This window comes from Bos taurus, chromosome 4 (assembly GCF_002263795.3).
Source record: "Bos taurus isolate L1 Dominette 01449 registration number 42190680 breed Hereford chromosome 4, ARS-UCD2.0, whole genome shotgun sequence".
Taxonomy (NCBI): Eukaryota; Metazoa; Chordata; class Mammalia; order Artiodactyla; family Bovidae; genus Bos; species Bos taurus.
In genome coordinates this window covers 119,194,630-119,219,569 of record NC_037331.1, presented here as the reverse complement: position 1 = coordinate 119,219,569, position 24,940 = coordinate 119,194,630, and the positions used below count along the sequence as shown (strand labels likewise).

Below are 24,940 nucleotides of genomic sequence, written 5' to 3'. Positions count from 1 at the left end.
TCACTGCGGGGCAGCTGGGAGCCGCCCGCTGTGCTGTCTGGGCTGGGCCCTGGATAGACGGCAGGAAGGGCCGGTCCTGGGCCCCACTGCCTGACAGCCTCGGGTTGGGAAGGTGGGTGGGAGGGGCGGGGTGGCCGACACAGGCCCGGTGGTGCTTGCTGAAGGGAGCGTCTGACGCATCCTATCTGTGCCTCCGCCTGGGTTCAGGCACCACGTAGACCGCACAGGAAACGTACACATACGGTAGAAATTGGATTTTTTCATGACTTCCTACAACTGGTTGCGAATCCAATACAGAGGGTTACTTTGCTCCTGAACTGAACCTGAGTTCAGATTTTGTTGTCGTGGGCCTTTAGCCTGCACACCTCTGTTAGGTTGGAATTGGAAGGCTGAGGCCTGCACTGTAGGTGAAGGAACTGGGGGGTCGTGGAGGGGAGGCGTGTGGGGCATCGGCTGGGCCCCCCTGTGCTTGCAGGATGGGGATGGGGTCCACCCAGGTCACAGGCAGAGCCCGAGGGGGCAGCTCCCGGCTGCCCAGGATCCACAGCCCTCCGGTGGGGAGGTCTCACCTTGGGGGATGTCCGCTTACCTTGGGTTGGGGGCTGCGACTCCAGGGAGCCCTGACTTACACGGGGGCTCCTGGCTGAGAACCCAAGTGGGCAACGTGAGCCTGGTGGTGGGGTCCCTGCCCCGTGGACTCCAGTGGATCCACTGGTGGCCACACATCCCAGCTGAACAGAAGATGCCTCGTGGGGAGGGGCCTCAGTGCTGAGGCCTCTGACGGCCTCCGCCACGCACAGTGGACTTGCCGCTCAGGGACCAGAGGGGCGCATGGGGCACTTCCCCACGCACGGTGGCCCCTTCCCGGGACAGACTGAGGGTGATGGTGCGGCTTCTGATGCCCGACAGGGACAGTGGGAAGCTGCCGGGTGCTGTGAGCCGGGGCTCCGCGCCCAGCGGGCAGACGAGCAGAGCGCTGCCTCGTGTGGGGCTGCCTCTGCCCACTGTCCACCAGCCTGGGAGAGAAACAGACGCTGCCACCAACGAAGCGGCGAGCTTCCTGACCCTGCACAGGAGACCTTATATGGGTGGACACTAGTGAGTGCCGAGCTCTCGGCTGAAGGCAGGACTCGGTCTCAGAGGTGCTGGGCGGCCGCAGCGCGGGCTTCGGGCACCTCTCCTGCTGGTGCCTCCTGAGGCTCAGCACAGGTCAGAGGTCTCCTGGTGCAGGTCTGCTGGGAAGTGCCGACAGATGCTCAGCCTGAGGCCGGGGGCGAGGGGGCAGGGAGCCAGTTCCTCCAAGGCAGTGGCTGAGCTGCATCCCTCCTCGTCTGGGGAGACTGAGGACGTGTGACCCTTGAGCCCCAGCCTGGAGGGGCTCTGAAGGACCCCTCGGCAAACTCAGCTAGTTTCTGCAGACACTGAGGACTGTGGCATGAAGTCTGCCCCCGACCCCCTGATGGCAGGACCAGCTGCCGGGATGCAGAACTTCCCGTGGCCCCATGAGCTGTGTGGGACGGTGTGGGGACCCTGGTGGGATGAGTCAGGTGGAAGGAGGAGCCGGGAGACCAGTGAGAAGCACTCGGGGCAGAGGCCCGGGGCTGCGCACACCCACCCGTGGGGTCGGAAGGTCCAGGCCCACGGGCACGCTCGAGGATGCAGGGGCTCGATCCCTGGGGCCTGCTGTGCGCCCGCCCAGTACCTTCTCCGTGGGAGGCTGAGCCCCAGGTGGGGACAGCATCTCGTCTGGAGAAGCCCGCCCCGAGGGGGAGACGGTGTCCCGAGACGCCCCACCCTGGCCTCCCCATGTTCCGTGTGCCTTCTTCTGGAAGGACCCAGTGGGTTCCAGGCCCAGCCTAAACCTAGGATGGCCTCATCTTGAGGTCCTCAGCCCTGCAGAGACCCCATTTCCAGGTGTGGTTGCATCCCAGGTGGGCGTGAATCTTGTGAGGACTCCAGCCATTGCAGGACCCTGTCCTCAAAGGGCTGAAGAGCCTCAGACATGTTTGCTGTCTCAGGCCCAGGAAACAGACGCTCGCAGAGTCTGGTCTCGCTCAAAGGTTTCAGCTGGTTTGGGACACCCTGGGAGCCTCTGCTGCCTGGTGCCCAGAGGGCCTCAGAGTCACTGGCTGTAGCAGGAAGGGGCACTGGCTGGGGCTGGAGGTCAGCTGAGAGAGTGCCCACTCCATGTCCTTCCTCCTGCAGAAGTTTGGGGTCAGCTGTGTAGCCTGGCAGGACAGCAGTGGACCCTGCCATCCTGACCATCGGCTCTCCTCCCAAGCTGCCGTGTGCCCATTGCCCCTGATGAGGCTGCCGCTCTGGGGAGGGGAGGGGCTGCAGAAAGAACGGGCCTTGGTGTGCATGTGCCTGGAGGTGGGCGTGTGCCCAGAGGTGGGTGTGTGCCAGGAGGTGGGTGTGTGCCCATTGCCCCTGATGAGGCTGCCGCTCTGGGGAGGGGAGGGGCTGCAGAAAGAACGGGCCCTGGTGTGCATGTGCCTGGAGGTGGGTGTGTGCCCAGAGGTGGGCGTGTGCCAGGAGGTGGGTGTGTGCCCAGAGGTGGGCGTGTGCCGGGAGGCGGGCGCTGTGGACGTGGGCTGCCTATTTCTTAAGCAGCTGCATGGGGCGTCCACTCTGGGAGGCATCAGCTTGCTCTCTGCTGCTGCTTCTCTGCGTGGGCGGTATCAGTGCCCGTGTCTGAGCTCCGCACCTTGGTCTTGGAAGGCTCCTCAGCTCCTGCAGGAAGTGTTGTGAATGTCGGCACTTTGCAAGAACGGCCCTCCCCAGCCTCAGCAGCTGAGGCTGGAGCCAGCCAGCAGCTCCATGCCCTCGGGACCTCCAGGGACACCCTTGCCATCGTCAGCCGCTCGGGGTTCGCTCCCCGAGCCTCCTCGGGGCCTGAGCCGCTGTCTGCCCCAGGCATGTCCCGCATGTGATGGTGGTCCACTCGCTGGTGGACGAGCCTGGGTCCCGAGGAGGAGGGCTCCCTGTCTGGTCAGCGTGCCAGCAGCGGCTGCAGCACAGAGGCCGAGGGGATGCGCTGACCAGCCTCGCCCTGTCCCCCCCACCAGCCCCTCCTCTTCAGAGGGGTGTGGCTGCCCGGCCGGCGGCTGAGTCTTGGTGGAGCCAGCTCAGAAGCAGAGCCCCACAGGTGGGGAGCAGGCAGGACCCCCCTGCAGACCTGTGACAGGCTCTATCCTGACCACCCACGGCGGGCAGGCCCGGGCCCCTCCTCAGACCTCACCACTATCCGGGTCGCAGTCTCTCCCTTATCACCATGTGGTCTGCTCGTCTCTTTAGAAGCCGGTGCAGCTCAAATGTCCAGGGCCTGGCTGCAGCCGCAGGGTGTCCGCCCAGCCCAGCGGCTGGGGGGTGGGTGGGAGAAAGGCCTGCTGTGTGCCTGTTCTCCGGCCCAGTGGGGTTCCTCCCTGTGGGGCTCCTCCCTGGTGGGGCTCCTCCCTGTGGGGCTCCCACCCTGTGGGGCTCCTCCTTGGTGGGACTCCTCCCTGGTGGGACTCCTCCCTGGTGGGGCTCCTCCCTGGTGGGGTTCCTGCCTGGTGGGGCTCCTCCCTGCTGGGAGTGGGTGTTGCCCGGGAGGAGGAGCATAGGGAGGGTGGGCAGGAGACACGTGGGCCAGACCCCAGGCCACCGTGCACATCTGGGGAGCTGAGAATGTCCCGAGGCTGGAATGTAAGCCCATGGTGGGTGCCGTCCACACCTGGAGACGCCGCTGGTTCATCTGTGAGCCAGGAGTCGTGCCTAAGAAGGGGTCACTCCTGAGTGCAACGAGCATTAGATGAGATCCTGCTTGTTGAGGAAGGCATGGGTGGTCAGCCTTTGATGCTTTTTTTTTTAATTAAAGAGGGTGAAGCAATTGCTCGAATGGGTGGCAAATGTGAGGGTTAACTTTACATCTTTTAAAGTAACATTCGCAGTAGCAGACAAGCGAACAAACACGAACACGACTGGAGACGTCCAGCGTCTGCGGTATTTTGCAGAGACTGGCTTGGCCTTCGATCAAAGTTGGAATTTTGATCCAACCTCTCGTCATCTCTGTGGTTCACAGTCACCACCGCAGTCAGACTGAGAGGGTGCATGAGTGTTTGAATGTGTTTCCACAAACTCAGGGGAGACACATATACCACGAAAGCACCTCTTCCCATGATTTGGGCTCTTCTGGGCCCTTTGCATTACCCATTTCATTAGTTTGCTCTCGACACACACAGTAATCAAGGCAACTTATGCAGAAATCAGTGGTGAGTGTTCCCTTTCTCCTAATTTTGCAACAGAAGACTGTCAGGCACTCCCTGTGAGGTGCTCCTGGGTGCTCCGCGTCTGTGTTTGCAGCTGCCCCAGAGGAGAGGCCTCCTGGCTGCGCCCGCGGGGCTGGCTCCCTCCTCTGCATCGTCTTGTTCAATTCTGGTTGAAAACGTCCCCTGAGCACAGAGCTACTCCAGTTTGGCTGTTAGACTGTGACCCTGGAACAGGTTTATTCAAATAAAAACGGTATAAAGGTGGGTTCTTGGTAATTTCTTCTTGTTTTGTGAACATCCTCCTCTGCCTCTGGTGGTGGTTTTCCGTCGCAGAGCAGGGGTGAAGCTGCGCTTGGCTCACGTGTGTGTTTAGGTTACAGAGTGAGACCGCCGCCCTGGGCTTCTGTCGGGGCGCCTCCACTGGCCTGAGACCGGGCAGCTGTGAGGACCGTGCGTGCGGCCCCGCAAGGGCGACGTGAGTCGGGGAGCACTGCTGTCGCCCCCGAAGTTTCCGGTTGGTCTGCTTTGTCTCAGCTGCGCGGCTTTCCCGGCCACGAGAGGGCTCCGCCTCAGGCCGGGGTGGTTCAATCTGGGTCTGGAGGTCTGTGTCTGAACTTCAACCTCGGCAGAGGGGACCCCCCCTCCAGGAGTTCTCACTCCAGGGCCCTCACTCACAGCCGCAGGGTGTGCACCTGTGGGGGTGTGTCCTGCGGGGCCAGCGGCTGAGCGTTTGCTGTGCGTGAGCCTCTGTGCGGTGGGTGCTTTGTCCGCCACATATTTATACCTTTCCACGTTGCACAGTCACGGGAGTGAAGTAATTTGCCTGAAGGCACTGGTCTGTCTGGTTCGGAACTTGGCTCCATTTGATGTCAGGCTAGAGAAACAAAACTAGCTGAAACACACACCTCACAGAGACCCCAGGGCAGGGGCGTCCAGAAGGTTCTCACGGAAGCCGAGTGTGGGAGGTGGCGGCTGCTCATTCAGCAGGATGGCGGGTGAGACTGGGCTTGTGACGCCGCGGCGGGACGGGAGCTGGGCGACGAGTCCAGGCTCCCGCAGGAGGCCATCAGGTGAGCGAGGCGTTCAGAGCGGGGTGCCAGCCTGGCCTCCATGGAGGCCGCCCTGGGGCCGCAGGGGGCATCCAGCCCTCAGGGTACCAGCCTCCCCCTGTCAGAGGCCGCTGTCCCGTTTCCACTTCAGTCGAACATCTCAGAGCCTTGGCATCTTCGGCCGGAGGACACGGCCTCCCCGCTTTGCTACTGGAAAGGGTTCCAGGCTCTCCAGGGTGAGGCCCCACAGAGGAGTTTCACTTTTTCAGGCATGGACAGAGTACAAACTAGGTGGAGTTCAGAAAAGTGAATTCTGCACATTCAGAAAATACTGGCACTGCACAGCTGGGCCAGTCACACTCTGCAGTGGGGAGAATTGTGCAGGTAAACCCTCGTCATTAGAGATCCCTGCAGTTTGTGGGTTGTTACCTGCCGATTCCCGCGGGTCACATGCCTGCAGCTCCTTTTGTGTCCCTGTTGAACAAGCACTGACCAAGCGTTTCCTCCAGAGGCCTGTGCTGGACAGGCCAGCTCTGCGGAGGTTTTCATTAGGACCTCAGGCTCAGGACCAAGCCGTGGTTCACAGTCAAAGCCTGCGAAACCTCCACGGCCACACCCGGCCTTGGCTCTGGCATCTAACACTTGATGCCCACCGCCCTCCTTGCCGAGCATTGGGCACCACATTTATAGTCACTAAAGCTGACGTTAAAACTTTGGGGGCGGGGCAGTGCATTCTGAGTAAGTAATTTTTATAGAATTAATTTTTCTTATTGTCACGGTGATGCCTTTTAACTTAGAAAGTTCAGAGGGCACAGGTGATCAGCAAGAAGGTCTGGGTCACTCCAGTGTTCTGTCCCTGCGTCTGTGTGTCCTGTCTTCCCTGTGGGAGGTGCCTGAGTGTTCCTAGAGATGAAGTCATAGTGTAATTAGTGCCTTTAAACCTGCCTTGAAAATTGGCTTCCCTCATAGCTCAGTTGGTAAAGAATCCGCCTGCAATGCAGGAGACCCTAGTTTGATCTCTAGCTTGGGAAGATCCCCTGGAGAAGGGATAGGCTACCCACTGCAGTATTCTGGCCTGGAGAATCCCATGGACTGTGTCGTCTGTGGGGTCGCAAAGAGTTGGACACGACTGAGCGACTTTCCCTGAGCACTGACCATTGAAAACGTTATTACCTTGATTGGGTGAACTTTTATATTAACCTAAGAGGTAAAGCAAATATCCACTTCCTCTCTTCCCACAGCTGTTGATTTTTCCAGTGTGTTATCCTATAACCAGCTTTCGAACTCTGGGGAATCCAGTGGAGTCAGATCGCAGGACTGGTGGGTGGGTCTCCTCTGAGCAGTGCTGGCCCGTCTGACCCCCGGCCTGCCGCGGCGCCCCCACCCAGCTGGTCCACGTAGGTGGACTCTTGGTGCCACATGGATCCCCCTCTGGAGTCGGGGCCTCACGTGCACTGTTTTTACTATTAGCCCCTGCTTCTCAAACCTGCTGCCCAGGGAACTGCCTGGCAGCCTGGGTTCGGCACCCAGGGCCTCGTCTAACCAGCCTGTACATCCTTACGAACATTCTTGGTGGATTCCCACGCCCAGTCAGGATGGAGGAGGACTGCTCTAGGTCACACCCCGTGATTATTTTTTTTAATTGCACACGAAAGGAAATCCCTGCTTTTGTGTCATTGGCTTGTTTAGCTAAGAGGCCCTTCGCTGGATTTCTGTGATTGGAGCCCTGTGAGCCCCAGTTCTAACATCTGAGCCTTTGCTGGGGCAGGTCTGTCCCGTTGCAGAGCTGAACATGCTCTGCCTCCTGTGGGCACATCGAGAAACGCACCGTGATAGCTTCCTGGGCGTCTTGCCCAAACTCCTGAGCCGTCTTACCAAGGACATCCATCCCGCGAGGTGGGGGTGTGTGGGGACAGAGGGCGGGAGGTCTCCGGGGTCCCCCAAGCTTGGGGGGAAGCGTGGGGCCAGGAGACACTGGAGACGCCCCTGCTGCGGTCCCGTCCCAGCTGAGCTGTGCCCGAGTTGCCTGTTGGTGCCCTAACCCTGGGCCCTGCAGAACGTGACTGACACTTGGAAGCAGGGTTGTGGCAAGTGTGACGTGTTGAGGCGAGTCCCTGGAGTGGCCGTCCTCCCGTGTGACAGGGTGTGTGAGAGGAGGGCTGGCCGTGTGAGGACAGGGGAGGAGACAGCCCAGGGCCGAGGCCCCTGGGGGCCGGCCTCCCGGAGTGAGGACCTGCGACTCTGCTCTCTGAGCCGCCTGGTCTGTGGACTTGGCTGGGGCCGCCCCCCTGCCTCCTTATCTGGGACTCGGGCCCGTCCTGTTCTGGGGTGTCATCTGGCTTCTCCAGGACACGTAAGCTGCCCCAGCGGCCTTCACGTCTCTGACTCTGGATGCGCGTGCATCTTTTCCTCTCGCTCAGCTCTCAGCCTTCCTGCCCCTGAAACCAAAAATCTCAACTTCCCATTTGTGCGCCAGATGGAAAAAAATGCTCATTTGGTCTTTGCCCAAAAGTAGCCTCTTTTTTTTCCCTGAAAGTCAGTTCAGCCTCTCTTGAGTGACAGGAACAGGGAGAGCCTGTGAACTTTTCTTGGGAGTAAAAATAATGTCTTGACAAGGTTGCCATATCCATTCTGGTTTGATGGGAGCTGGTTTTCAGTCCAACCTCAGAGTATTTTTAAACACATGCAGATAGAGTCACGTGCTTTGGGAGGAAGGGCAAGCAGCAGACGAGGCAGCTGACTGGCCCTGGAGTCTCCATGGCATGAGGTTTTGTGGCCTCGAGAAGACCGGGTGGGGAAGGCTGGCTCCTATCTCAAGAGACACCAGGACGAGCGGCTGCCACTGTGTCCTCAGTCACCCTCCGGTCTGTCCGGTAAAGGACTGAAGCCCCCACTGTGGGCGCTGGGGAGGGCCAGGGACGACCCCTGCAAGGCTGGGCCTTGGGAACTGCTCCGTCCCCGTGGCTGCTTCCTGTTTGGCGCAGGTTTCCAACTCTCTTCTGCTCAACTGCTGCAAACCCTGAAATTAGCCCAGGATGGGACATGACTGAGCGACTTCACTTTCACTTTTCACTTTCATGCATTGGAGAAGGAAATGGCAACCCACTCCAGTGTTCTTGCCTGGAGAATCCCAGGGACGGGGGAGCCTGGTGGGCTGCCGTCTATGGGGTCGCACAGAGTCGGACACAACTGAGGTGACTTAGCAGCAGCAGCAGTGCCGCCATCAAGAGGAGATGCGGTGGCCCATGGCACCCATGATAGAGCCCTTCCAGCTGCACGTGTCCAGGGGCCCGGGGTGCAGGCGGTGGTTGCGACAGCGTTCCAAGATCCCTGGAGCTGTCTTTCCATGTTGGATGGCGCCCTGTGCCAGTCCTGCACGTGTGAGGCATTTGGAGGGCTGAGGTGGACGGAAATGAAAGGACACAGTCACATAACCTCCCGGGAGGGCCAGTGGGGTGGAGGCCACGGCCCGGTGACCAGGTGGTGGAGGAGGGTCCGGTCCCTGCTTGTCTGATGGGAGAGGATGTGGAGGTGTAGACCTGCTCCCATGTGTGGAGTGGAGGGAGGAAGACGGGGACTCAGTGCCCGTCCGCACAGACAGCCTCCGGGTCGCTGGCCGGGCGTCGGGCAGAGGCCATCAGCTGGCTGTGCCTCGGGAGAGGCTTCAGGAGGGAAGCTTCTCTTCTGTTTTGCACAGGTTACCAGCTAACCTGACTTTGGCCCCAGGGCCTAAGGCGTGTTGTAGGGAACGGCGCTCATGGCAGCAGGCTTTTGGAAAGGGCGGCTGCGTGCTATCTCAGGAAGTACCCTGTGCTTTAATTACGTCTGCCATCACGAGAGGTGAAAATTTTGAGAATGTTCGTGGACCTGTTTGCAAAATGTCGATGCAAAGGCCCAAGTACAGGCAAGCTCAGGCACGCTGCTATTTCCTGGGAGCCCCTCGGTCGTGCCGAGGGAGCCGTGGTTCAGCCACAGTAGAGAGATCAGAGTCGTTACAGGACTGCCTGGGAGGTGCTAATGTGATGTCTCTCCACAGAAGACCCAGATAGAGGCTACTTAATCACATGCAGACTGTCTAGGGCAGTAACTCAGGTCTGGAATCTGCGGAGAGCAGCAAGTTCAACTGAGGGATGCGTTTCCCTGAGAAAGAAAAAAAGCTGGAGGACTCTGAGGAAGTGGTGAAGCAGGAAGCAGCCGAGCCCGTCTCCCGCCTGGACCAGCGCCGAGCTGGCAGAGCCTCCCGGACGGCACTGTCCCGTGAGGCTCACGACTTCCGGGAGAAGCCTGGACGAACGGCACAGTAGCAGTTACCTGCTCCCTGCCAGCTGCACGGCGGCCCCTGTGCGTGTTCCCAGGGCCGCCCGCAGGACTGCAGCAGGGAAGCTGGGGCGCGTCCTCCACATGCAGGGGCCCTGGGCGCTGCTCTGACCGCACAGGTGCCTGCATGGTTGCACCTCCTCCATTGTCACACGGCCCTCGCCCTTTGGCTGAAACGACTTCCAGAGCATTTAAAGGGCCAGCATCCTTTTATTCACCCCTTCGTTGTTCATTTCCCCCTTTTGGGAGCTAAATGTTAAAGACTAGGACATTAAAAACAACCACATATATGGGAAAATTCAGTGCAGTTCAGTTCAGTCGCTCAGTCATGTTTGACTGAGTTTGTGACCCCATGAATCGCAGCACGCAAGGCCTCCCTGTCCATCACCAACTCCCGGAGTTCACTCAGACTCACGTCCATCGAGTCAGTGATGCCATCCAGCCATCTCATCCTCTGTCGTCCCCTTCTCCTCCTGCCCCCAATTAATTTATTTTAATTGGAGTCTAATTACTTTACAATATTGTAGTGGTTTTTGCCATACAGTGACATGAATCAGCCATGGGTGAACATGTGTCCCCCAATTCTTTCATCCTCAAATACATCAAGGTGTTTGACTATACCTTTTACACGAGAATCTACTGTTGTCTGTTTTTATTTCTTTTCCACTGCTGAGCTGAGCCTTCATGGCCGCACGTGGGCTTTCTCTAGTTGCAGTGACCGGGGCTCCTCTCCACTGGCGGTGCGTGGGCCTCTCATTGCAGAGCTGGCTCTGGGCACGCAAGCTCCAGCCATAGCCCTCAGGCTTAGTTGCCCCGCAGCATGTGGGGTCTTCCTGGACCAGGGATCAGGCCTGCGTCCCCTGCACTTAGGGGGTCCTTACCACTGAGGCACCAGGGAAGCCGCACGGCTGGCTATGAAGCCTGCCCTTCTCCCCCTACTCACGACCTTCCAGCGGAGTGCCCGGCCCCAGGGACCCCCTGCTTTATGCCCAGGCTGCAGCCCCTCCCGTCGTTGCCTTAGCTCCGGTTGTGCGGTCCCACTGCCTGCGTTGCGGGTGCAGGGCAGGGAAGGAGCTCCTGGCTTGTCTGCTGCTCTGTGGCAGCTCTGAGGGACTTTTCTGGAAGAGCGCGGAGCAGCACAGTGAAACCACAGAGGAGGAGCCGAGTCCCAGGTCCCAGGTCCCAGGCCTCCTGCCACTGAGCAGGGAAGGGGCCTGCCCGCCCATCCTTGCTCCACGTTTCTGAACAACCGTCAGAGCCTCGGGCGTCTCAGCAACCCTGGGGCCCCTGCTGCACCCCCGTCCCCAGAGACAGTTTCCGGCCCTCCCGTTTTATTCCCCGTCTCTCAGCGATGCAAAGAGCGCCGTCACAGTGATGGGTCTGCAGGTCGGCAAGGGGCTGGAGGAGCACCCAGGCCAGGTTGGCGGAAAGCCAGGCTTCCTGCTTCCTCAGCTCTTCCCCACGAAGGGAGAAGACCCCAGATCCTTGGTACTTTTCACGGGATCCGGGGAGGGAAGGTGAGGGATGGGGTCGTTGGCCGGTGTTTGAGGCGCCCCCCAGAGCCAGACTGCCTGGACACCCACCCTGGCCGGCGCAGCTCAGGCCCTGCCTGTGTGCCGGGCGCTGTGGTGAGAAGCTCCGAGCTTCTGGTCGGGCCGCGGGGTTACGGACACAGGCGTCCCACCTGCACTCGTGGCCGGAGGGCCGGCCGCCGAGTCTCCTGCTCGCTCGTGGGTCTCAGTGCTGCCCACGGTTCAGGCCCGGGGTTCACGGGGGCCATTCCTCACTCTGGTCTTAACGGAAGCCAGAGGCTCTTTCTATGGGGTTTGCGGCGGGCTCTGCGGCATTGCGACGTCAAGATGGCTTGGGTTCCAGAGACGTGGACTTGAGTGATGGCAGAGCAGCCCCATTGATTTCTGTGGCTGCTGTTTTGTTGTGATATGAAGAGGCTTCTCTGTCAGGTTTCTGAGGGGCTGTATATCTGATAAAACACACGGCAAGACCGCGAGGCCTCTTTTCCCTCCGCAGCGCTTGGCCTCGGCTTTGCTGAGTGGCCGCCCCGGGCCCCGCCCCCGTGGGCACCACGAGCACGCGCATCACGCTCGCGGGCACGCGCCCCTCCGGGTTTCCGACGGCGTGGGCTGCGGTTTGCCTCCGAGGGCGCTCATTCGGTCTGCTTCGCGCGTCTGTACTCAAGTAGCTGCTGTGACTCTGCGGTTAGGCTTCTGATCTGTTTGTTTCTTGTTTCTTTTTGGTTGCAAACACCTCACGAGACCTCGAGGAGCAGCCCGAGCAGAGCCTCGGAGGGACGGCGACTGGTCCCAGTGGCAGGACCGGGCCCCCGGGGAGTCCAGGGCCAGCATCGGGAGTTCCGGATGTCTCTTCCTCCTCCCGGGAGCCCCAGCGAATCGCCAGGACGTGCGGGGCTGGGGTGGAGTGGTCCTGGCCCCCAGCTCCCCAGGGCCGGTCTGCTTCCGTCCAATCCGAGGCGGGGACACCAGGAACTGTTTCTCTGGGAGGGCGGGCGTGGTCCCGGGACGCGAGAGACCTGGGCACTGGCCCTCGCGTCCAGCCTGGCTGCCCCAGCCATGCTCCGGGGGCAGGTCCGCGGAGGCGTCCAGGCCCCCGTCAGCAGGATCGGTCAGATTGGGCTGTGCTGCCCACCTCCATGGAGGGCCCACGCCCCTGGCCAGCGGTGCAGGCGGCAGGTCCCCCAGAATCTTGCTGGGTTTGAGAATGATTCAGGGCAGGGGGATGAGCAGAAGTCCGAGCTCACGCGTGTTGGAAGAGTGGGGCAGGGGGCGCCTACAGCAGGAGGCTCTTCTGGGTCAGAGGACCATGGCCCCCAGCCTCAGGGCCAGGGCGCCCCTTCCTGGCCGGGGGCTGGAGCGCAAGGCGGGGGCAGCACCCCCTTTCTGTGCCCGCTTCCAGGGGACTTCTGGTTTCAGGCCATTCTGCATATTTGAAAGTGAAAGTTTACACAGTGCCGTTAGCGGGGAAGAACCTGCTGAGATGTAGGAGCCGCGAGAGGAACCGGTTTGATCCCTGGGTCAGGAAGATCCCCAGGAGAAGAAATAAAACCCACTACTTTAAGAAACTGCCCGCCAACACAGGAGACGTAAGAGATGTGCGTTTGAGCCCTGGGTTGGGAAGATCCCTTGGAGGAGGGCACAGCAACCCACTCCCGTGTTCTTGCCTGGAGAATCCCACGGACAGAGAAGCCTGGCAGGCCACAGTCCATGGGGTCCCAAAGAGTCGGACACGACTGAAGCAGCTGAGCACACATGAACACACCATTACCCTCACACGATATTTTTATTCTGTTTCAAATAGCTGCTGCTGCTTTTTTTTTTTTTTTTAGTAGAAATGTTCAAAAGTTATTTGATACTGAAAGTGAGAGAAATGGTCTTAGTGGGAAACAGTGTCTGCACTGGAAGTGGGGCCCTCGGTTCCATGACCCGTGGCCCTGAGCAGCATCCCCAGGCTGTCCCCAGAGCAGTCCGGGATCCGAATCCAGCCTCCTCTTCTGCCTGAGAACTGGGGCAGCTTGGTCACCGTGCAAGGAGGCTGGGGCCAGCCTGAGCGTGAAACACGCTTGGGAGGGGGTGGCCCACCCCCTTGCTCACCATGGACTTGCTGGACCCACCCGGGGAGCTTGAAACTGCCCTGTCCTGGGCCCTTCTGCAGGGGGTCTGGGTGGTCCTGTGAGCCCTGCCTTCGCCCTGTGAAAGCCGGTAGGGAGGAGCTGAATCCCCCTCTCCCTGCAGCCCTGGGAAGCAGCTCCTGCCTCGGGAGGGAGGGCGCTGACGGGCAGGTTCCCCTAGCCCGTGAGGCCCCGCAACGCCTCCTGTAGGCGGCTGTGCCCGGGATTCGGGGAAGGCCTCTTCTGGGCGCCATCTTGTGGCCTCTTTCTAGTATTGCAACCCTCTTTCCCAAGCCGGGCACCCGTGCTAAGCCACTCAGCCGTGTCCAACTGTGTGACCCCGGGGACTACAGCCTGCCAGGATCCTCTGTCGTGGGATTTTCCATGCAAGAATACTGGAGTGGGTTGCCATGCGCTCCTCCAGGAGATCTTCCTGACCCCGGGATTGAACCCGAGTCTCTTATATCTCCTGCATTGGCAGGTGGGTTCTTTCCCACTAGCACCACCTGACCAAGCCAGAATCCCACAGGTGGGTGGAATTAATTCCACGCTAGCGGCCTCCCTGGGGGCTCAGATGGTAAAGAATCCGCCCGCAGTGTGGGAGCCCTGGTGGCCGGGAAAGGTGGCAGGGGGCTGCAGGCAGGCGTCTGATGTGCCGTTAGGGGCGTCAGGCTGCCCCCAGGGTCCCAGCTGCATCCCCAGGTCTGTGCACCTGCCCGTGGGCTGCACTTGCTGCCGAAGCTCCCCCAGCGCCTTCCATCTGTCTGCTCGCTACAGTCTTTGTTGCCCCACCCCACTCCAGTCCTCTTGATTGGAAAATCCCATGGGCGGAGGAACCTGGTGGGCTGCAGTCCATGGGGTCTCGAAGAGTCGGACACGACTGAGTGACTTCATTTTCACTTTTCATTTTCATGCATTGGAGAAGGAAATGGCAACCCACTCCAGTGTTCTTGCCTGGAGAATCCCAGGGACAGGGAAGCGTGGTGGGCTGCCGTCTATGGGGTCGTACAGAGTCGGACATGACTGAAGCGACTTTGCCAGAGATTTAGAAGCCCTGACTTTTATTTTTCTTCCGCCAGAAGGGAAATTTCTCTGTCCGCTCACTTCACCTTGTCTTGCCTCCTCCCCTTGCTTTGGGGGCCCTGCGGTGGTGCTCAGCGGTGCCTGAGGGGGGGCGCAGGGGGCTCACGGGTCCTGAGCAGGGGGCTCAGGGGGCTCACGGGTCCTGAGCAGCTGTGCTCCCAGCCCAGCCTGTCCTGCAGGCAGCGGCCGCCACATCACCCCGCACACCAGCGCCTCTGCCTGCTGGACCCTCCTGCCCCCTGCACCGGGAAGATTCTGGAAGATTCTGGAATCCTGGGAGATTGCTCCAGGCCTTCTCTCACCTGCCCCTGCCTTTCTCTTGTGAATCCTGTGTCCCCGGGACTCCCTCACTTTACCACCCAGGCCCCGGGCACAGGCCACAGTGGTGTCTGACTGTGTTGAGTGGTAGGCGGGGGAGCAGGCAGGCTGTGGCGGGCACCTCATGCCTTTTCCGAGAAGCCGGTAAATGATATTCTGTTGTGAGGAGCTTCATTGCTGCGCGTTGCAATTACACTTCATAATTCCACCGTTTTCAGTGTTAGGTAATTAGGTTATAATGAACACCATTAGAGTAATTACACCGTTTGGAAGGCTCACCCAGTAAGCCATGAGAATTGCTTTGAAAAACAAGAAACTTTATCTGATGAAAATTACATTTGAAGAATTTCAATTCTAAGGTGCCAATTCACCAAAGTAAGAAATCCAGAGTGACGTTTACCCCAGCAGGCCCCAGACAGGGCCCTCGTGTTCTCTAGAGAAACGCTTCAGCCCCGGGTTTCGCCCTGTTTCCCGCCGCGCCGTCCCCGCGGGGCCGAGCGCAGACCTAGCCCGGTGCTCGTGCTCGGGGCTGGGTTCCCCCGGGCGCCCCGGTGGGTGTGTCCGAGAAGCCGGGCTGCCCCGCGGTCTCCCAGGTGGGAGTTGGGGCGCGCGCGCCGTTCTGAGTTTATAGCCAGTTAGGTGTCTCGAGTGCCTGCAGGGTTTTCGAAGTCGGGTGTTCGGGCTGAAAGCAGACCCGGTGAGGGAGGCGGGCATGGCTGCGGTCAGTCTTGTGCGCAGCCTCTGCCGCACGCCGGCCCTGCGCCCGCCTGCCCCTCGCTGCTTTCTAGGCAAAATCAGAGTACCCACGGCTCCTCTGGGTACAGGGGCCCATCTTTTCAGGGAGTCCTGGGGTGGAGAGAGGGAGGCAGTACTGTGGACGCTGCCTGGTGACCCCTCCCTCCTGGAGGACAGGGGCGTCCGCCCCACGTCAGGGAACAAAGGACGGTCAGAAAGGTGGACAGGCTGCCCACTGTGCCCTGATCACCGCCCCCCTCAACAAAGGAGTTACTTCCCAGTTGCACGCAGGGGCTGCATGGGGGCGACCTGGGCCCAAGACGAGGCCTGGGAACTTGGTGGGAGACACGTGTGGAGGCCAGCGTGCGGGTTCCTGCTGGAGGCGGTGGGCGGGCAGGGAGGGGTTGGTTGGGGGCGCGGCGGGGCTCAGGGCTCAGCCTGCGTCCTGCAGGAACCCTCCGTTTCCGCGTCATGGCCACGTGGTGGCGTCTGGTGTCTGGGTTGGCTTGCCCACAGGGCACGAGCACCCGGGCTGCCGGGTGGGCACTGGGGCAGCCCCAGCCCACGTAGGCTGCGCCCTGGGTCTCTGACCGGCTGGGGGTGTCCGTCCCTGACCCGGTCAGCAGTGAGGGTTCGATTCCTCCCTTTCTTATTTTAGGTTGAGTTATGTAGGTTCTTCACATGGGCCTGAGGCCCTCCTCACGTCGGGGCTGCACGTGGGGTCAGGGCCAGCGGCCAGTGAGTTGACCACAGTCACGCCTTTGTGATGGAACCTCCAGAAACCACATAAAGGACTATGACTCAGAGAGCTTTGGGCCGCAAGTGCGAGAGGGCTGGGAGCGGGGCGCCCCGAGGGTGCGGAGCTCTGCCCCTCGCACACCTGGTGCGTCTCCCTCCCCCGGTGGTTCCCGAGTTGTGTCCTTTACGATAAACTACTAACGTCCGTGAGCAGTGTTCCTGAGTCCATGGGTCGTGCGGGTGAGTTACCAGCCCTGTGGTGGCAGGGGTGGGGGTCAGAGGGAGTTGTGGGGACCCCGGTTTGCAGCTGGGACTAGGCTGGTGTCTGAAGCCGGGCAGCCTCGTGGGACAGAGCCGTGACCTGGGGGTCTGCCCTAACTCCAGTGTGAGTGTCAGACACGGGTTAAGTCCCAGGACATCTAGTCTGTGTCGAGTGTCGGGGGGCTGGGTGTTGGGGGGGCCTCAGGTTGTGCTTGCTGCCAGGAATGAAGACTTGGACTTGCTTGTGTGCGTTAAGTGCAGATTGCTCACCAGTGGACACGATCCTCACCTACTTGGTTTGGGAGAGTATGACAGACACGTGGGAGCTGCTTTCTCGGTGCCCGCGGGTCGACACCAACACCGGGGAGGAGGGCAGGGCCAGGGTGCAGGTGAGCATCCCGGAGGAACCCATTATTGGATTTTAGTACTAGACATTGTTGTACTAGATAAACACACTCATGAAACCGTAATGAAGTGTTAGCTGGCTGGGGGAAGTAGGAACTGCGGGTGAGGGGGCCCAGAACAGCACGTTGCGCGCGTCTGGTCTCCAGGCCGGCCTCCGGCTCTAGCGTTTGCGGGAGGGTAATGCCCCTGAAGCACATCCCCCTGAAGCAGATCCTACTGTGGAGACATGCCAGCAGCTGCACGTGTGGCTCCCACCACGTGAGGCTCAGCCCCCGGGCTGGACGGGCACCACCTCCCCTGGGCAGAAGGTGATGGTAAGTCCTGAGCCTGAGTGAGCATTTGCTCCAGGGCCCAGGCTGGATTGCATCTCAAGGACACATCTGAGCGGACTCTGGGCAGCAGACCCTGATGGTGTCTGAGGGGCCCCGGGTGGTCATCCCACCAGATGGGAAAGGATAAGCTGGAAGGAGGGGCTGCCCTGGGAACAGAGAGCCGTGCAGGCCCAGACTCCCTGGAGCAGGGCCCACCGCCCCACCCGGCAAGTGCAGGCAGAGCCGCTGTCCAGTCTGGGGACAGAGGCTCACGGTCCGCACCACTCAAAGCGCACTTGATTTTGGGAACAGGCTGTGACAGGAACAATTGATTCTGGTTTTCAGGAGACCGGCCTCAAGTTTCCTTCAGTTCAGAGGAGGTGTAACCCTGCGCCTGCCTGTCTTGGGCACGAGGACGAGGAAGGCGGGACAGGGTGAGAGGCCTCCTGGGGAGCGGGGGAACTCAGCGTCTCCCCAGCACGGCGGGGACCACTCTCGGTTTGGCCAGTGTGGCTGAATTAAAAAGAATGTTTTCCTAAACTTGGAATTTAAAGAGGAAGTGACTGGCATTCTAATCACTGAGAAAAATGATGGTACGGCCTCAATTACCTGATTTTCAGTTGACCAGGACATTGTATGTCTTGCCCAGGTGAATCTGGGTCTTTGAATTTGATTACCGCCGAACAGCTCTTGTTGGTTGTAACGCCACAAGAAATAAAAGCAGACGTCAATGCTACTGTGGTAGTTTTGTGTTAGCTTTTAAATCCCTTCAAAGCTGAACTTCCATCAGAGCACATTTTCATGACTGCAATTAAGAAAATTTCCCTGGGCCTGATGCTTTAATGATAATGGATGAAACAGAATTGGCTGGAGTTCCGGTCTCCTGAGCTGCTCCCAGGACCTCATATCAAAGCAACTTCTGGTACACGGGACTCAAAGAGTGGAGGCCTCTGAAGAGGGAGTTCAGGTTCTTGTCCACGTTGCCAGAAGGGATGAGTCATCTGCTCTTTATCAGCATCTTTATCAACGTCCCCAGGGCATTGGGACTGGGGATAGAAAGCTTGGAGGAGGTTCACCCACGCGGGAAGTTGAGTCCGGTGGGACTTTCCCGTGAGCTCTGCTCAGGCCTGCATGGCTTGTCCCCTGAGGACCGTCGCTTCAGGGCTGTGCCTCTGGGGCCTTGTGCATGCAGGCACACTCCAGAGTTGAATATCATCATTTTCCCTTAAATGAAATGTATTTTAAACCTACAGAGTTTGTGGTGATTTTGGACGAGGTGAAGGTTGTTCTCCTTGCCCAGGAGCCCTCGGGGGCTGACGGCCCCTCAGGGGTGGCCTCCGAGACCTGTGGGTGTGCTCCTCGGTCTCGGGGCAGAAACCTCGGCATGCCGGAGCCCCTCCACCCCGCAGACTACGGCGAGGGGGCGGCCTTGAGGCGGCACTGCTGCTGCTGCTTCCGGAGTAGCGGTCTCTGCTGCCCGTGGCCCCTGCAGCTGGGTCCCTTCCAGTGCCGTCTCCAGTGTGTGCGGCCGGAGGCCCTTACTGGTCCCCGGGGGCCTCGGGCCCTCTGAAGCCTCGGACTGCTCGCTGTGGAAGGCGTGATGGTGCAGACCCCAGTGGTCTTCCTCCTCCGCCTCCCACGCCGCCCTCGGGGCTGTCAGTGGACACAGGTGTGTCCAGCGAGGGTGGATGAGGAGGGCAGGAGGCGAGGCAGGCAGCTCCAGCGTTCACTGTGCAGGACCCTTGAGGCTGGTCAGTGCTGGGGACACAGGGTCCTGAGAGGGAGTCTTCAGAGCGCACTGTCTGCCATGGTCTCTTTCTTATCTGTAAGGGTGCTGCTGCTGCTCCTAAGTCGCTTCAGTCGTGTCCGACTCTGTGCAGCCCCATGTACTGCAACCTTCCAGGCTTCTCCGTCCATGGGATTTGCCAGGCAAGAGTACTGGAGTGGGTTGCCATTGCCTTCCCCCTGTAAGAGCACAGGCGTTCTCATTTTAAAACGTTCATTTCTCCCATAGTGTTCAAAGTCCTCGACGAAAAGGCACAGCACAAAGTAGGGAGCCTTTGCAGACGAGGGCTTCTGGCCAGGATGGTTCCTTCTGTGTGCTCAGACCTTCTGGATCGTAGTATTTCTCCTACGTCAAAGCACTGAAGAAGCGCTACCGCCCACGCTCATCAGTGCCTCTGCACGTTCCCGGCAGAGGGGACCCGGGCTGGGTGAGCCCTGTGCCCACCTCGGCCTGCCCTGCCGCCCAGGCCCCTCGCTGCCCCATCCCCAGGCTCAGGCTCTGACTCCCGACTGTCAATTCTGTCTTCCCTGCCACATAAGCGCCTTCTCTTGCCTTCTGTCTTGATGACTCTGTTTAGAGTGTTACCTTGACTTTTGAACTTCAAATTGCATTTCTGACACTCTGACAGGTTTAAAATCGTCTCTTGGATCTCCCGCAGGATAGTCAGTGTCTGCAAGTCTGTGTAATTAGGAAGAACTGGAGCACACGTTGGGCCCAGACTCCCTGTGTCGTCCTGGCAGCTCTGGAGGCCAGGAGTGGGCTTCGAAAGATGCTTGTATTTAAACCCCAGGGTGCTCAGGTTTCTGTTTTGTTGGTAGGAGTGTGTTATTTACATGGCTGCTGTGTCATAGCTTTTCTTCCAAGGAGCAAGCGCTTTTAATTCATGGCTGCAGTCACCATCCACACTGATTTTGGAGCCCAAGAAAATAAAATCTGTCAGGGTTTCCACTTTTTACCCATCTATTTGGCATGAAGTGATGGGACCAGTGGCCATGATCTTAGTTTTTTGAATATTGTTTTAAGCCAGCTTTTTCACTCTCCTCTTTTACTTTCATCAAGAGGCTCTTTAGTTCCTCTTCACTTTCTGCCAATAAAGTGGTATCATCTGCATATCTGAGGTTGTTGATATTTTCCCCAGCAATCTTGATTCCAGCTTGTGATTCACCCAGCCCAGTGTTTCTCATCATGTACTCTGCATATAAGTTAAATAAACCAGCAGCCTTGACGTGCTCCTTTCCCAGTTTTGAACCAGACAGTTGTTTCATGTCTGGTTCTAACTGTTGCTTCTTGACCTGCATATAGATTTCTCAGAGACAGGTACAATATTTCCATATCTTGAAGAATTTTCCACAGTTCATTTTGATCCACACAGCCAATGGCTTTTGTGTGTGTTACTCAGTCGTGTCCGACTCTTTGTAATCCTGTGGACTGTAGCCCTCTGTCCATGGGATTCTCCAGGCAAGAATACTGGAGTGGGTAGCCATTACCTCCTCCAGGGAATCTTCCCGACCCAGGGAATGAACCCAGTTCTCCTGCATTGCAGGTGGATTCTTTACCATCTGAGCCACCGGGGTGTAGGAATCAGAAGTAGATGTTTTTCTGGAATTCCCTTGCTTTTTTGTGTGATCCAATGGATGTTGGCAATTTGGTCTCTGGTTCCTCTGCCTTTTCTAAATCCAGCTGTTCATTTTTTCCATGACATTTCCTAAATGGTAATTCCTTGTTTATTTTTAATTAAAAAAAATTTCTTCCATGCTTATATGTAAATTCAGGAATTTTTCAACTGGTTTCTGAGTCAAATCTGGTATTTGTTTCCCAAGAAAATAACGATTTGCCCAGATTTTCATTAAGCATAGTTGTATATAGTGTATATTTTTAACTTTTGTCTTACAATGGGCTGCTTTACCAAGACTCTTTCATTTTAATAGTTCATTTGATTCTTTGTAATTCAAAGAAGTCAGATGTAAGGACTGTAATGTGGTTTTTGGGAAACGCTTCCATCTTCAGACTAGAGCTTTGGTCCTGGAAGCTTCCCTGGCCCATGCCTTGGTTCTGCTTCCTTCCCTCCTCCTTCTCCCCTCCCCTTCCTTCTCTGCGTGTCTGTCCTGACGCTGGCTCTCATTCTCAGTCTTGTCTGGGTGTCGTCTCCTCCACCACAGCTCCCAGCTCTGTGGTTTGCATGTTAACCAAGCTTTTCATGTTTCCAGGTCTGGCCTCCCTGTGGCCGCCTGGGTTCTCCGTGGGGATGGCTCTGTCCTATGAGTCTGTGGTCCAGACTCCATCATCACTCTTCCCTCTTTTTCTAATCAAACCTCCTGTTTTCTATGAGTCTTCACTCAGCTAGCTTTACATCTGGCCTGTTGTCCTGTTATCTCCTTTTCTGTAGTTGGCATTTCCCTAAATTTTACTGAGAACAAAAATCAGATGCTTTTTAGAGTGTATGGGTTTCTGATAGTAATTGTTAAAAGCACGTTTCTCGCACCAGCCACGCAGGTTTGCCTTTCATGTCACAGAAGCATTTTTCACCCTCACGCTCTTGTTTTGGTGTCTGATGTCGACTGTAGCTGTTCTTTATCCTCACGACGAGGAAGCATGTATTCAGGCTGATCCTGCCCAGGGCAGGACATGTGGGTGTCTTGGATCTCGGGGGAGAGTGGTGTCGTCATGGTTGGGCAGCACCCCCCAACCACGAATGCCCACCCTGGCCTGTTTCTTTCATGGCCTCGCCAGGCAGGGGCACCCTGCTCCTGCCCACTGGCTGCTGGCCGGGTGTTGAGGGCTTGGTCCTTGGACACTGGGTGGTAATGTAGCGCTCACAACCCACCTCCTCTTTCTTCACCTTTGTCCCACGCGTTTTTGTCCTAAAATCATCATTCTCACATGGACCCTGGGGCAGAGAAACCAGACCTGAGGTTCCCCACGGGCTCATCCCCACCTTCTGGGTGAACTTGCCTTTCCGAGCTGAGCCAGTTCCCCGACCCTTGTGTGAACCTGTTCAAGTCCGAGGGGAAGAGGACAGGTCTTTGCAGCTTTGGTGGGTTTGCACCGCTGCAGCAGGAGCACCCACCAGAAGCTGGGAGAGGGATGACTTCACCCTCCTCTCCGTGCACGTCCTTATTTATCTTCAAGGATTTTTTCCACCCGCAAACCTGGATGCAGAAATTAGTTATGTGGCAGCTGGTTCGGATCTGGGCGACCAGAGGTAAAGGGAAAAGCCTCGGAGCCGGCCGCCAGCCCAGTTGGGAGTGAAGATTGATTTAGCAGGAGCATTCCTTGAGCCAGGCCCCCAAACATGGCGAGAGACCTGCCCATAACCGTGTGGCCTCCCGTCCTTCAAACGGCATTGAGTGCCAGTCGCCAAGCCGCTGCTCTGGCTCTGGTGCGGTGGGGAACGCTGGAGGGGCCCCTGCTGTTCAGGTTGCCATGGCGACCTCTCATTACCGCAGACCTGTCGGGAGAGCGAGCACTCTCGGTGGTTCACGTGTGTCCTGCTGCGTCCTGTTTCGCTTGTGTTCATGTGCATGTGTGGTGCACACTGGCGCACACGCCAGGGCCCTGGATGGGCACAGGCTTCTGGCGCCGCCCGCCCCCACCCCTGCACACTTCAGTCTGCACCCCTGCCCTGGAGAGTAAATACCACGCGGCTTGTGGTTGGAGGAAGGAAGAGAAGTCCATGCACAAAAAACTGTGTAGACCCAAGCTATGGAAATTTATTCCTTTCATTTCTGTGAACCTTTTAAAAAATATAAACACTTTCTGTAGAAAATTAGGGCAGGCATGCAAAAACATCTCACATTTTGCAAATGGGTATTAATTTTCTATAGAATTAAAAGGACTTTTTCTTAACTAACTGAATATTCTCTATCCACTGAGCCCCTAAATATCTCATACAGTCATAATATGATAATTTAAATGTAATGGCTTGTTCTTGGGACCTCAGGAGTTTAGAAGATTGATCAAAAGTACCAGTCCTCACCCTGTTGCTTTTGCCACGACCTGGTGACACGCAGGGGCAAAGCTGGGCTTGAGTTGCTGACCCTCCCGCGGGTTAACTGCGAGCCTGGCTATGGCTGCACTGCCCTGCAGTCAGCAGGGGCCCCAAGACAGCAGGTGCCTGCGGGTGTTTGTCAAGGTCAGCTCTCTGCGGATGCCAGGCGCCTTAGAGGGTGCTGCCAATAGTTTATAACTTTTTGACAAAATTGTAATTCAAAAAGGGTGTGGCCCACTTACACGCTTCCAAGATTATTTAGTTTTGAAATGGACAAACCTGTCACACTCACCACATGCCAGCAGCCAGACTGTCAGCCCCCAGAGCCGTTGCCAGCCCTTTGGGCAGAGCCTCGCTTTGCTGTCGCTCGTGCCTCCTTCATTACCGGGCAAGAAAAAGTTTCTGTGTGTGTGCAAGTGTGTGTGTGTGTGTGTGTGTATGTATATGCGTGTGTGTATGTGTGAGTGTATGCGTGTATGTATATGTGTGTGTGGGTGTACATGTGTGTATGCATGTGTGAGTCTGTGTGTGAGTGAGTGTATATGTTTGTGTGTGTGAGTCTGTGTGTGCATGTGTGTCTGCGTGTGCTCTCTGTGCCAGCCTTCCTGTGGCCGTCTGGCTCCGCTGCCCGGCCGCACGGTGTTCTGACGTTTGGTGACGGCAGGTGGAGGCGTCCTCAGCTCTCCACTCTGGGGCTGGGTCTTGGTTGCATCAGAGGAAAGGTCAGGATCAGACAGTGCACAGGAAGGGCAACGACACCAGACAGCGAGGAGAGAGACCAGACGTGGGCGAGGGGAGCAGGGACCGAGGCCGGCATTCAGAGAGAAGTGAGGCTGACCGCAGGGGGATGGTCCGCAGGCCGCGCAAGCACCGGGAGCGCTCTGCACCTCCGCCCCTGGCACACCGTGCACCGCCGTCGAGACACCCGGAGGCCTGAGCCGCCCAGAGCCCCGGGTGACTGACCGTGGGCAGGGCGGGCCTGGGCGCTGCCTTCCCAAGGCCCGCGTGGGCTCATCCGTGGGGCCGCTGAGGACACAGGTCCTTCATGTCCACACCTCCGTGGGCCCCACCTGGAAGGTCAGCTGGTCGACTGCCCCGGCCGGCGCCGGCTGGCTGCAGAGCCTGTGCTCAGACCCCGTGGCTCCATGTGCAGCATCTCGAGAACCTGCTGTGTGTCCCCCGTGGTCTCTGAGGCTGAAAATTAAGCTCAGACTTGGTGAAGCCTCGGTCAGCGGTGCCCAGGGCGTGCTGGGTGTGGTGGGCGCTGGGGCCCAGGCCCCCGTCTGGGGGACTGTTAGTGAGGCCCTGCTTCTGCTTGTGCCCCAGCTCTCGGTTCCGAGAGGACACCCGTCTGTGAGTGCAGGGCCTGGTACTAAAGCTGTCAGAGAGGACAGTGGCTTCCTGCGGCCCTGAGCTAATGAGGCTGGCTGCACACCCCTCTCCTCAGGCACCTGGGCTCTTGCAGGGACTGCCATTCTTAATCTTATTTTAATTTTCAGATAAATTACTTTCATTATCCTCCCATTTACCGTACCACGTGTGCACCCCTGCCTATTAACGTCTGCCAGCTCCTCTGTGAGCTCGGTGTTCAGTGGCCGTGGCGGCAGTGCAGTCATGAAGGACCATGCGTATTGGTTTACAGGGATTATTATTTTTTACTCTTTGAGAAAACATCGTAGAGAGTTGCTAAAACTGGTACTTCTGCTGGACACCATGACGTGTGAGGACAGTGACTATTAGTGATTGTCGGGATGAGGCCCCTACATCTGGCTGGCTCTCCATCAGGTCCGTCCAGGGGCTGCCAGGGGCCAGACCGGTGGTCAGCCTCGCTGGATGTCTCTTTGCCATCAGGAAACCAAATGAAGTTGTTTTTCAAAATTTACGATTTAAACACGCACCCCCGCCCCCCGTCCCCGCCCCCCAGAAGCCACTTTTGTCCAAACTGAAACCATGGCAGCTCCGAGCTGCGTCCTGGGCTGCTGCACTGTTTTCTTGTCTCTATGAGGTCTTGGGTTTAGATGACAAGCCCCGACCCACACATGGACAGCTCTGGACC

The 24,940-nt window shown here is 58.2% G+C and overlaps 1 protein-coding gene across 5 annotated transcripts in view; it reads left to right on the top strand.

Annotated features, from left to right (window-relative positions):
- The window catches only part of PTPRN2 (protein tyrosine phosphatase receptor type N2), a 598,037-nt gene that overhangs the window by 110,514 nt on the left and 462,583 nt on the right, over positions 1 to 24,940 (top strand). Inside the window, exons 1-2 of one of the 5 annotated variants that reach the window (XM_059886010.1) lie at positions 15,366 to 15,733; positions 16,054 to 16,373. The exons of 3 other annotated variants lie outside the window; for them this stretch is intronic. In XM_059886010.1, coding sequence (XP_059741993.1) covers positions 16,361 to 16,373 — 13 coding nt within the window. In that variant the 5' untranslated portion in view covers positions 15,366 to 15,733; positions 16,054 to 16,360. Of the gene's footprint in view, positions 1 to 15,365; positions 16,374 to 24,940 lie in introns of those variants that run through there. One more of the 5 variants, XM_059886012.1, reaches the window with a different exon arrangement.